Genomic DNA, 12988 nt, shown 5'->3' on the forward strand with positions numbered 1-12988 from the left:
TATCCTTTTGACCTCTTTGAAGACATTATCCCCTGATTTTTATCGAGAGTTTTCTTAGGTGACTTCGGTCATTTGAGATGTAATTAACTATAGGGGCTTGCTCTTATAGGGAGCTTCACACCTTTTTCGTCTGATTTCGTTGTAAAGTCCTATCCTTTTGACCTCTTTGAAGACATTATCCCCTGATTTTTATCGATAGTTTTCTTAGGTGACTTCGGTCATTTAAGATGTAATTAACTATAGGGGCTTGCCCTTATAGGGAGCTTTTCCGAACCCAGCTTAAAATAAACCCTATTTAATTATTTGTATTAAATAGGGGAACTTGTCGGCAAATAAAACGGTTTCGCAGACCCAAACGGATGTCATATCTTTCTTAGTTTATTTGATCGAGCCTCACCCTCAAGTCTTGTGTTTATCCCTCGGGGTAGATACAGGGTTTGAGGTTGAGTGCTCTTTCATTTAAACTATGGAAAATATGAGGTCAGTTTGATTTCATATTTTTCTAAAATTATATATATATATGTAAATTAAAAAAAAGTCCTTCCGAAGCGGGCGACGGGATTTCGATTCCGGCGGCCGACAGCTTCTTACGGGCGACCCCCAAACGCAACTTCCCCCTTTTAAACGCCGACAATGACAGATCTTTGTCATCCAGTTGAAGGGGGAGTTTGAATTTTTGCTCCAATCATAACAAAGAACTTAAGGCACACGAATCAAATTTTCTACCATTAGATATATTTCTCTAACTTATAAGTGACCACACGAATCAAAATAGATCTAATGTTCTTTCTATTTTATGATCTGCTGCTTCATTGATTCTCCATTTTCAAGGGAATTTGAGTTGCTTAAGTTTTACAAATGATTGAAGATGATAATCTTCTTTAAGATATGCTAATCTAGAATTGTCTTTAATGTCATTTTATGCTTTTTCTTCCGAGTATATAGTAGACTTACAAATTTATGCAATAGAAACAACTCCCCCCTACGAAATGTCATGCCTTAGATGATAATCTTCTTTGATACTCTTTGCTTTCTGTATTAGATCTGGTATGCGCCTTTGCTTTACTGTTTACAACTTCATAAAAATTATGGATCACAAAGCACCTTCTATGAAGTACATTCTCTCCAAGTATTGTTCCATTTCATCAGATGGTTGTACTGCATGATCGAGTCTTAATTGCTTCTTTTGGCCCAATGCTCTTGAACGTTTTATGATACTAAAAATTATGTAATTATAAGTAAATTCTACCTTAAGAGATAGGTTCATGCGTCGTTTGACTTTTATGATACTTGGGCATCTATGCATTATTCTTAAGCAATCACCTGCACTGAATTTTGTTTATGTTTATGTTATCTACCATATCCAGTTATCCTTTTTTCATATTTTCTATTGTGCTATTTTGATTATGCAGATTTTTTTTTTATTTTATTTCCGCCATAAAGCTGTCTTCCCTGACTTACAGGATAGCTATTTTGCTACAGGTTTGCTTCAGAGGTATTTCATAACTTACATGAAGAAGTGATGGCCATTTCTTCTAGAGGGCATGGGCTGATGCTGCGTGTTCTACAACTAGAAGCAGAGTTTCCATCAATAGAAAAAGCAATTCTCTCTGAAACTGATCATTCACATCTGGCTTACAGTGCCGGTGAAAAATCTTAAGCTCAAATCTGTTCATATACAAACGCTTGCCTATTCACTTCTACTAATATTGTTATTGTAATATGTGATTTCTTAGGTATCGACTGGCATGCATATCTTAGAGCTGAACAGAATTTATTCAGTCAAGGAGACATGCCTCGTTTTATATTAGACTCGTATGAAGAATGCCGTGGTCCTCCTCGGTTATTCATGCTAGACAAGTTAGTTATTCTATCATAGATTTTCCTGCTTCTTGCTCTTCATTTTTAAGATATATTTTCTTATGCTTTTCCTTTTTTGTTATCTTATAAGTTTTTACATATTTCTTTAGGTTTGATGTTGCTGGTGCTGGAGCATGCTTGACGAGATACTCTAATCCTTCTTTTTTCAAGTCGGCATCTGCCTTCTCTGAGATGATGGAAGAGGCACAAAGAGAGAAGAGAACACGAAAACCCAAGGTAATTAATTCATTTCTCAAGGTGTAAACCTTGACTTGATACTTTCTCTTAATTCTCTGATGGTTTGCAGGTTTGTTGCCCATGCTAAATTTTTCATGAAATCAATAATTAGATGTTCTGTGAATTACTTGTTTTAGAAATTGATAATCAACTGTACCACTGATTTTATATTTTCTTGTAGAAGAAAGGATCACCTTGGAGAAGTGGTCAGACAACTGGGTCTTTCTTTATGCCAATTATAGACCAGTGAGATAATTTCTTTTTTGTGGTAAAGCAACCAACGAGCAGTCATTTCATTTGTAAATTGATAATAGCTTTTTTTTTGTTGCATACAGTTTGCAATTTACAGCTTCTGAACCAGTAACTGGGAAATTTCCAGTGAGGCTTGTGAAGTTGAAACACAGGAAATTGGGAATTTCGGATATAAGCAATAGAAAAAGCTATATGGAAGGTTTTCTTAAAGAAGAATCATTTGACCATAATGATTCTAAAAGCTCTTTATGTGGTTGCCCAAATAATAAAATTATAGATGGGACTCCAGATGTACAAGAATTTCTAATTTGTGGCCCGACTGATTCCTTACTGGTCAGAAAAGAATTTTCTTCTCAGTCCCATAATGAAGTAACTGGAAAAGTGCAGAATCTGGAAAGAGAACATACAGAATTTTCAAAAACTAATTCTATATCACCTTGTGTTTCACCAAAACTTTATCCAAAATCTCAAAATGTTAAAGAAGAAATGCTTGTGGGACTTGGAAATGAAATGGACGCCCATGCTTTGGACAGTAGTTCCGATGAAATTGATACGACCTCTCCATCCCTGCAGCTAGCAGTGCAGAACAACAGTTTGCCTGTTTCTGGATTCCTAACAGATGATGATCGTGATAGTTACAGGTCTGATGACATTGAAAGTGAGCTGGAAAGTTATGTTGATGCTTTGAACACCATGGAATGTGAAATGGAAACAGATTCTGAGAGCAGAGCTAAAACAGATCCATCTCAGGGAACAGATCCTAACATCCATGGACAAGCTGAACTTCTACCTCTATCTTCTATATCAGCTATTTTTGGAAGCTCTGATACATTAGTGACTTCAGAAAACGTGAAGGATGGAATGCCTAGTCTGTCACAGTCAACTATTTTGTATAATTTATCTGATCAACAACTTAAGGAGAGAACTGTTATTGAAGAAACTTCTAGTTTAGAATTCCAACATGATGAAAAAGGAAATCTAGAGAGGACGAGTGAAGATATGTCATTAGTTCCATCAGCTTGCTTGATATCTAATGAAACTTGCTGTCAGAAACAACCAAATGCTACCATGGTTGTTCCTATAAATAAAGAAGCATTCACTAGTTATTGTATAACAGATTCAGATTTGAAGCTACAACCCATCATCGATGAAGTACAAACACTTGCTGCACATTCAGAAGAAGCAATTGCTGGCAGTAAAAAGAATAAGCCTGAAATCGATGAACACATTGAGTCCTCTTTTCGTATTTGGAAGACAAATCATATTGTGGTGTTTCCCACGTGTGAAGAATGTCCTGATATTCCTACTGATATTCTTGAAGAAATAAATGCCATAGAATATAGTGAAGACAGAAGTTCATTAAATATAACAAAAAAAAGTTATATGCTTAGTGCTTTTTCAGAAACTGAAGATGGTATACCTGAGAAGGCTCCTTCTGAATCTTCCAAAGATTTATCAAACTTGCTTGATAATGGGTCGGAAAAGCCATTAGATGTATCGGATTCAGATAAAAATGATTATATATCTGAAAGTTCCTTGCCTATTATACCTGTAGGTTCTTCTGTTCTGGAATCTCAAGTTACGTCCAATGACTCGGAGATTGATATGCAATCTGAAGATTTGACCATGAAAGTTTCCCCAAACATGGAGGCTGAAGTTGAGGAAAGGAAGCAGTTAAACGCTGGTCTGCTATTCCCTGCTGAGTCACATAAACTACCTTCAGTAGAAAATATTAACAATTTATCTCATATATCTCCTCAAACCTCTGAAAGTTTCAATGATGTAATAGCATACATATCTGATGAAAGAGGCTCGCTTTATGAAAGTCGAAATAACTCAGTGATAGGTCAATTATCAGGTTATACTGAACATAAAAGGTCTAATGATTTGGCCAACTCATTGGAGATGCCTCAACCTCCACGAATACAAGCAGAGAGTTCTCTTGTGGACGTTTGTTCCATTTGTGTTAAAGATGCTTTCCATGATCCAGTTGAGAATGACAATGAAGTCTACTCTTTTGAGAATCTATCTCCAAAAAGTTCTTCATTTTCTCTTGAGATTGTTTCTTCCGTCCTGCAATCTAGAAATTTGGCTGCTGAAATGGGGAATATTTCTGTAACTAAGGAGGAATTTGAGCATGCGCAATTATTATCGAGCTCTGGAAATATTGATATTTTAGGACGCGATGCCTTGATATTTCCAACCATTCCATGTGACACAGAGCATTTTCCTGATGTAGATGAGCCGCAGGAGTCTTCTAATGGGGTTATGTTAAACCCTCTTCCATCTAGTTGCAGAGAACATCCTGATGCAAATCAATTGCATTGTGATATATCACAGTTAATGGAGACAAATGGAGAAGAAATTGTCCATGATGAATTGAAATGTGCAAATGGTTCCGCTAAGCTTAGCGGTCAGCATGAACTGCTGCTGCTTGGTGAAAATAAAAATAATTCGTTTACTGAGAATTGTATCCCTAAAGATAGCATAAATGAAGACGTTCTAAATATGCTAGAATCTGCAGAAGTAGCCACCTGTGATGTTCTTTTGCAAGACGATCTCCTTTTAGAGGATGATACTCTGCATCAGCCTTACCCCACTGTGGAAGAGCCAGCCATTACAAGAGATTCAACATCGTTGCAGTCTGAAAGCAAGTCATATTTGTTATTTACTGAAAACAAGGAAATAGAAATGTTTTATCATTCAGTGTCAAAAAGTCAGTCATCTGCTCTGGAACTTTCAGACTCATCTGAAGCTAAACTAGTTGATGTTAAGGAGGATAACTTATGCTCGGGAGAAAATGAGCAAGATTCTGATTCAAGATCTGTGAATGTTATCACTGAAGATGATACTGATGTCAATGTTCTTTACCCTTTAAAATCTTCAAGTGCATGCAACTTTGATGTACAGTTTCAAGAAGATCCAGTTTCTGGGAATGCTGTCTTGAGTATGCCTAAGCCAGTGACTGAAGAGTTGAATGATGCAAAGTCTGACTCAAAATTTAGCACTGTCACTCAAGTTAGGACTGATGGCCAGATTCTACACCTAGTAGAATCTTCAAATTTGTACAGCTTTGATGTACAAATTCAAGAGGATTCAATTGAGGATGCTTCCTTGAATCAGAATAAGCCAGAGATTCAAGAGCCAGCTGTTGAAAACGACTTAACAACCTCAAAGTTTGAAAGCAAGTTGCTTGCGCCTCTTTGTGATAATGTTGGCACAGTTTCAAGCTCTCCATTACAAGGTCTAGATTTATCCAACTGTATACATGCTGATCACGGTGATATTTACATGGAAACGAGCTTAATATCTTCCATAGAAGCTGAAAAACATTCAGATTCAGATCCTTCCATGCAGTGTTCTCATGTTGATGCAGAAAGGACAGAAGAAGTCCCATCTGAGAAAGCTTCTGTATTCCAAGCAGTTGATGAACCAAGTATAGCACCTATATATAGAGTGCTGGAAAACTTCGAACCTTCCTATCTACATTTTGATGAAGTTTCCTCGGATGAACCTGCTAGTAGTCAGCATAACTTGGAACATGATGTCTTACTTCTAGAACCAGAGCCCGAGACTTCACTAAACCTTGGATGGAAGAATGATCTTAACATGCTTTCATCAAATATTTGTGAAAATGAGCAAAAAGAGACAAATATATCTGTTTCATTTCATGGTGTTGCCAAACAGCCTTGGAACTCTATGGCTTCTGAAGCTTTGGCTTCAGGGCCACTACTCGCAGATTTTGTCATTCCCAGTCCTACAATTGGTTCCCAGGAAACCCTCAAGGCATATCCAGGCGAAACAATCTCCAGCTTGCCAATACAAAAAGGCATTGAAGAAACGCCTCCCTTACCACCACTTCCTCCTATGCAGTGGAGAATGGGTAAAACTCAACTTGGAGCCCTAATTACAATTTTATAATAACCTTTGACGAAAACTAATCCATTTATATTTTCGTCGATCACAGGTAGCAGTATGCATATAAATCCTTTGCCCGCTTCTGAAGAGAGAACAAATCAGCATGCAGGCCCCTTTTTGTCGCCTGTAGCTTTCGAAGAGAGTTTTCAGAATGCTTCCTCGTGCACAGATGGTCAATTGACAGGGTCCTTAAAATTGTCCGAGTTTCTAGTAGTCCCATTGGAACATCAGAGGCAACAGCTTGAAATTGATTCTTCAGGCTTTTCTTTGCTAGCACCAGCTGAGGAAGATGGAATGCATTCACATAGTGATATCACAATGGATGGAGAGAACCCTTTGACTATGGCACCATTGCTCAGGAACGTGACTCCCCAACACCCTGACCATTTGGCTGAAGGCAACCCTCAGGTTAAAGAAGAAAGGAGACCAAACCTGGTTAAGTTGCTACCAGGGTTAGAGTTGGAAAGATCACTTGAAGCCCCAACAATAGATATACGTGCATCCCCTCCCTTTAGCTCATTCATGTTGATGCCAGCGGCAGCTGATGGTCTATATCAGTATGGTTATAGAGATTACAGAGTTCATGAAGCGGAAAACATGCATTATCACAAATTGCCAGCACCATTTCCAGTTGCTGTTCAGAGCATTCCTCCTTACGCTTATCATATGTTTCTAAGAGAAGGTAATTCATCTACAATGTATGATATCATGCTAAATGATATGGAAGGTGACAAACCAAATGAAAAATACCATTCCATTCTAAGCAGACCAAGAGATCCTCTCATAGAGGCTGTCGCCACCCATGATAAAAGCACGGTAATGGTGATTTCTCTGCATACTTATTTGACTGCTAGAAATAAGAATTTGATTGTGACTCTATTGCCTTCTTATAGTTGAGGAAGGTATCAGAACTTGATCGGTCGTTGCCAAAACCGAAGGAAGATGAAACGAATCATTTGCTTGAACAGATAAAAACTAAGGTCAGCTGGAAATGATTGTAGAAACTTCTTTTCTTGCTTTGATGCAGTTATAGCTTAATTATCATTTTTCTTTGCCAGTCCCTCAACCTAAAGCCAGCAACTTCAAAGGCAAACATGGTCAAAGTTCCTTCAACAAACCTGAAGGTTGCTGCAATGCTGGAAAAGGCCAATGCAATACGGCAGGTTAGAAATGTTTAGAAAATAAACTTGTTCTTATTTGCCCTTATTTTTGTTTTATTATATCCAGTTTTTTAATTCTGAATAGGCATGTGTGGGAAGTGATGAAGATGATGATGATAGTTGGAATGAGTCATAAGGTGCTTTATTTCTTAAAACCTTTTCTAATTCTCCACAACCAAGCTCACCTATCCAACGCCAATCTCATACTTTGCCATCTATCAGTCAAGGCTGGTTCAGCCAATCAGGTGAGCCGTTGGGCCTGCATTAGAGTTTGAAGAAAACTTCTTCACGCCTAAAAAGCCAGCAAAGTATTTTATAAGGAGGCATTTGTCTGCCTGCTTACTGTATTTAATCATGTATAATCCTGCCTTCTTTCCCTCTTTTTGCCAAGTGTAATATTATATAGTAAGTCTGCGTCACCACTGGGGCCAAGATAGAAATGGACCTCTTCTTGGTCACCTGTAAGTGTATTTGATTTTTGAATTTTTTTTTGTTGTTTAGATTCCTGAAGAGGTAGAACTAATTTCTCCAAGGAAATGGTCTATGCTCTTTTTCCTGTCAGATCTCAGCTTGCTGAAGCAATAAGGTAAATCCACGCTGAATTTCATTCAAAGAAAAAACAAAAGCCAGTTTAGATAGATTCTCAATGGTTGTCTTCATCAACCGCTGTGGGAAAACCTCAGTTGGAATTTATATTTGTCATTTTTGCCGCAAATGAGCCTTTGAATTACATGAACTTTGATTCTTCGTTTTTTTTTTTTTTTTAATTTTTTATACAGATTATTACAATTTGCTGTAAGACCGGCTATGCAAATTAATTATTGTGAAAGGAAATTTCAATTTGTATTAATATTTTCCCATAGGTGTTTTTGATGCATGCTAGAAGATTCGCAGCGTTAGTAGAGTAATAGACCATTGTTTTAGCATTGTACGGAGATTCGACACACACTCCGATAGAAAAAAAAAACTATCAGTAGTGACACAAGATATTTTTACATGAAAAACCCGTAAAAAAAAATCACGGGATTTGACCAATTTGTAAAAATTCACCAAGTTCATGATTCCAGATACCTTCTGCCCCACAGGCGGGAAAAAGTTACAAAGCCTCTCGAATTACAACATTGATGTCAGATGAAACTGTTGCATGGAATGGATGGAGACTGACAGCGAGCGACGGCTGCCTGCAGGTGTTGGTCAATGATGGTCGGTGGTGGTCAACGGCGGTCAGCGGTGATCTAAGGCGGCATGAGTGATGCTAGACTTCAACTCATTCTCGAAGCGTAAGCTCTCCTCCCCCCTCATGAGACGGTTGTGACTCTATTTATAAAGTTTTGGGTTCAATTAATGCAATAAAAATCACATTGATCGGACGACTCAAAGGCTATCCTCGACAAATAGCGTTTGATGGACGTTTGAGTGCATTAACAATGTTGGAATTGAGTGATCTTGTGCTCATTGGATTCGTGTTGTAGAGATGCTCTATTCGATTATGAACTCGTTGTATAAGACATTGGTTTGACCTTCCAAATATTCTCGAAAAGCTACAAAATGTGGTTTAATGGCTTGATCTGATTTTGATTGACTTGGATTGGACCAATTTTAGTACCATTGGATCTGTCTCGTTGAGATAGTCAATTTGATTGTATGTTTGTTGAAATCGGAGTTCTAGTTGATCAAAAATTGAATGATTCTTTCTCAAAATATTATCTTGAGATTTGTGTAATGCTTTGAGATTCGTGTTTGATGAAAGAATTTGTTGACAATGTATCAGTTGCCTTCTTATTTTCGGAAATCACTTTTATCGTCCGAAAATATCAAAATAGGAGCGTTATATTTTTTATGAAATTTATGCAAATATTTACATGTATATTTATATATATATATTGTATAATATTATCATTTTTATACTTATACAAGAAGATAATATATTTGTACTTGAAAATATTGATGGTTTATATTTGTATCTGCACCCTATATTAAATTTCTATTACTTTATATATGGTATATGAATAAAATAAGCGCGCGCGCGCATATATATATATATATATATATATATATAGTTTTTTTATTTGCGAAGTACGTAAATGGGGAATGTGTCCATAGGAATTCGAAGCATTTAAATATAACTTATGCATTAAATGACAGGTTTTTTTTTTAATCAAAATCGTTTCCTCTCTCTCTCTTAATGAATATGAAATGCTAGAGATTGGAAGATGGAAGGCCTTGGAAAGCCAGAAGGGCAAGAGAGTTAATGAAAAAATTGGTTTTTCTTAAATGGCTGAAATTAAATTTTATTATAAATGCGGATAATTTTTTGAGCATGTAAGTAGACACCAAAATATGGTGGAGGTGGCGTCTCCGTTTCTACCCAATAGATGATATGAGGTTTTCTAAAAGAAGAAAGTCGTCCCCGACGTATGTAGCTGACGATCAACGAGATCCTATTTCGTGTTGTCACACAAAAGAAAGTCATCCTCATCTTGCATGGCAGGCCATGAACGAGATCCTCTTTAATGTTGTGGTGTAGAAAAAAGTCATCCGTCCTGCGTAACAAGTGCCCAATGAGATCTTCTTTTGCATTGTGAGACTAGAGAAAGTCATCTTCGTCCTGCATATCAGAAGATCAACAAGATTTTCCTTTGTGTTGCGTTGTAGGAGAAAGTCATTCCAGTCATGCATAGAAGACGAGCAACTGGATCTTTCGTGTTGTGTCGTAGAAGAAAGTCTTCTCAGTCTTACGTAGCAGGCGAGCAACAAGTTCTTCTTTCACATACGCTGCAAAAGAAAGTCATCTCCGTCTTGCGTAACTGACGAGCAATGATATCTTCTTTCGTGTTAAGCTGGTGAAGAAAGTCATCCCCGTTCCATGTAATAGATAAGCAACGCGATCTTCTTTCGAGTTGCGCTATTGTAAGCTCCAAAAATTTGAAAAGACTCCCTAGACTCTTGTCGAGAGCTTAATACGGTGTGTATTCCAGGTCGAATTTTCAGAAGACAGATGAGATAGTAGAGAAGACACTACTTAGAGATTTCACTCTTATTTTGTGAGGATTTTAAGATCTTTGTTTCGATATTTCCCACAGGTGCAAGTCCCTATGGATTTTTTAATAGCATCAAATTTGAGAATTTAAATTGTAAATAAATATCATCGTAAGCTCAAAGCAGATGGTGGGGGAAATGATGAAGAACACGATCAAAGTCTCATGGTTCCATAATCTCAGGCTATCATGGTGTTGGGTTTACTTAGTCATTTGAGGTAGTCAATCCAACTTAACCGAAGGATTTTTTTCAGCAGCCATAGGTTGCTTTGTCCAGGGGGTCCTTGTAGATCTAGGGTGATTGTTTAAGGGACTAATCTGAGTCTATCTTATCTTACAGAGGGTTTTCTGTTATATCAAATCTATCTTATGATTCAATACTCAAAAGGGCAGTCTGTCATTGAGGAACATACGAGCTAACACTATGGTCATAATATAATTGTGTCATTTGGTGGAAAACCACATGGTCTGAGGACTCTGGTCATAACCGCTTCTTTGTGGTGCTATTTGGCGGTAAAAGCACCAGGACATAGGACTCGGGCTACGTCCCTACTAGCATAAGATTCATTATGAGTATGAATTTAGTAATATACTTGATATGACGTTGGTTCTTTGTGAGCTCAAGTCAATAAATATCATCTTTTTAATGATTTTAAGTATTTTAATTTTATAAATGAACCCCTCCGATTTAAATTTACGATCAACACGACCATCATCAGGGAATGATGCCTTTGAATCATGTCGACTCTACCCCGCTTACAGGAAGTCGAGTTTATAATATATGTTTTTATTTAAGTTTTAAAAATATACTTTGAGATTTGATTTTGAAAATAGACCCCCTGATTGAGATTTATTATCAACGCAGCTATCATTTGGGAAATGATTATTTTTTAATTCTGTCAACTTTGTCCCGCTTACAGAGGACCAGGTAGTTGAGTTTTAAAATTAGACTTTGAGATTTTATTTTGAAAATAAACCCTTCCGGTTAAGATTTACTATCAAAACGATCATCATTGGAGAAATTCTATAACTTACACCATTAAAAGCATCAGTCCTGTCAAATTCAATTTTCGTAAGAATGAGGATTGGACTAGCTCAGTGCGGGTTCATCTTGTCTACTCTGGTCCTTGTAGGAAGGAGGATTGGATTATTCAAAGTGTGGAACTTGCGTCCTCGCCCTATAGGAAATGCAACCTAATGCCCACGTAGTATTCTCAGATGCATAAGCTTGAATAAGACACGTCGGAGCACATGCAGAAATTTTATATTTGTTGGGTTGAGGTCTTGAAATAGTTTTACACTTATTTCAGGGCATATTAGTTTGAGCTTAAGCATTTGTTTAATCCACTCAGCATTCTCGAAACTTGTGATCGAACTTTCAGCACGTTGGTCGGAGCACATGCGGGCATTTAATTTTATTGAATTGAATTGATTTTTAAATGGCTTAACATGTGTTTCGAGAATATTTGATTTGGCACACATTGTTACCCACACAACATTCTCAGATCTTGAGATCGAGCATTTAGCATGTTGGTTCGAGCATATGCATGAATTTTAGTTTATGTTTATAATTATTGATTAATTTTAAGGGGCTTTATTGTTATTTACACGGGGATATCATCATAGGGATGGGTGCAAATATTTTCATTTGAGGCCTCAACTTCGCCTTCTGTATGCTGATGCATTTGGGGTTGCAGATCCAGTGGTGAATAAGGCGAATGAAGACTTTGATTTTATATTATGCATTTTTCCAATACTTAGCTCCCATTTTGACGCCCCCACATAGGTTTTATTTGAGTCGTTGAATCCCCTGTGGGTCTTATTCAGATTCTATTTATATTGATTCCATCTATTAAGATGATTTATGTAATCATTTCAACATTTAATATGTAACTCTGGAGCTTTCATTTTATTGTATTTTGGTCCGGGTGAGTTCAATTTAGGGCCCGTTTGGGATAGCTTAAATGTGCGGCGGCGTTTTTGAAAACGGCGCCGTAGCGTTTGGAAATCACGTTTTTACTGCGTTTTTGAGAACAACTTTTTAAATTTATGTTACACGCGGATCACAGGTATATCCCCGCGATCCGCGTTTGGGCTCCATATTTTCCTTCGGCTACCCTCAAGCCCGCAGTCGACCTTCCTTCGCACATTTGTTCGATCTCGCCTCCGTCGCTCCTCCGCAAGTAACAAAACACTTGCTTCAATCGCCTCGTCCCTTCTTTCCCCTATTTCGCCGAGAGATCTGAGATTTTGGCAAGAAATTTCACTCGATCCAGTTGTTCGGAAGTGTTGAGTTGGCTAAAATCTAGATATACTCTGATAAAAATATAGATCCACTGTTTCTGTGATATGTTTGAAGCATCGAAGCATCAAGGCAGTTCCCTTCTAGAAGCTTGAGTGGTTCTTATGAGTTATCAGACTCTTCATCAAGATCCCAAAGCATCGAAGCATTAAGTTTACTTTTTATATTTCCTTATTTTTTGGACTGATCAATTCTATTTTATCAATTCTATTTTTAATAAA

General features: G+C 37.3%; 1 protein-coding gene across 3 annotated transcripts in view; it reads left to right on the forward strand.

Moving 5' to 3' along the window:
• LOC110026545 (protein SCAR4-like) overlaps nucleotides 1-8228 on the forward strand; it is a 55321-nt gene extending 47093 nt beyond the window's left edge. Inside the window, exons 2-11 of one of the 3 annotated variants that reach the window (XM_020727517.1) lie at nucleotides 1483-1646; nucleotides 1737-1860; nucleotides 1971-2097; nucleotides 2279-2343; nucleotides 2433-6232; nucleotides 6317-7083; nucleotides 7161-7247; nucleotides 7326-7430; nucleotides 7513-7564; nucleotides 7929-8228. In XM_020727517.1, coding sequence (XP_020583176.1) covers nucleotides 1483-1646; nucleotides 1737-1860; nucleotides 1971-2097; nucleotides 2279-2343; nucleotides 2433-6232; nucleotides 6317-7083; nucleotides 7161-7247; nucleotides 7326-7430; nucleotides 7513-7563 — 5290 coding nt within the window. In that variant the 3' untranslated portion in view covers nucleotide 7564; nucleotides 7929-8228. The other 2 variants (XM_020727516.1, XM_020727518.1) reach the window with 2 other exon arrangements.
• Nucleotides 8229-12988: the final 4760 nt, after the last annotated feature.

This window comes from Phalaenopsis equestris, unplaced genomic scaffold (assembly GCF_001263595.1).
Source record: "Phalaenopsis equestris unplaced genomic scaffold, ASM126359v1 Scaffold000378, whole genome shotgun sequence".
In the NCBI taxonomy this organism is placed as follows: domain Eukaryota; kingdom Viridiplantae; phylum Streptophyta; class Magnoliopsida; order Asparagales; family Orchidaceae; genus Phalaenopsis; species Phalaenopsis equestris.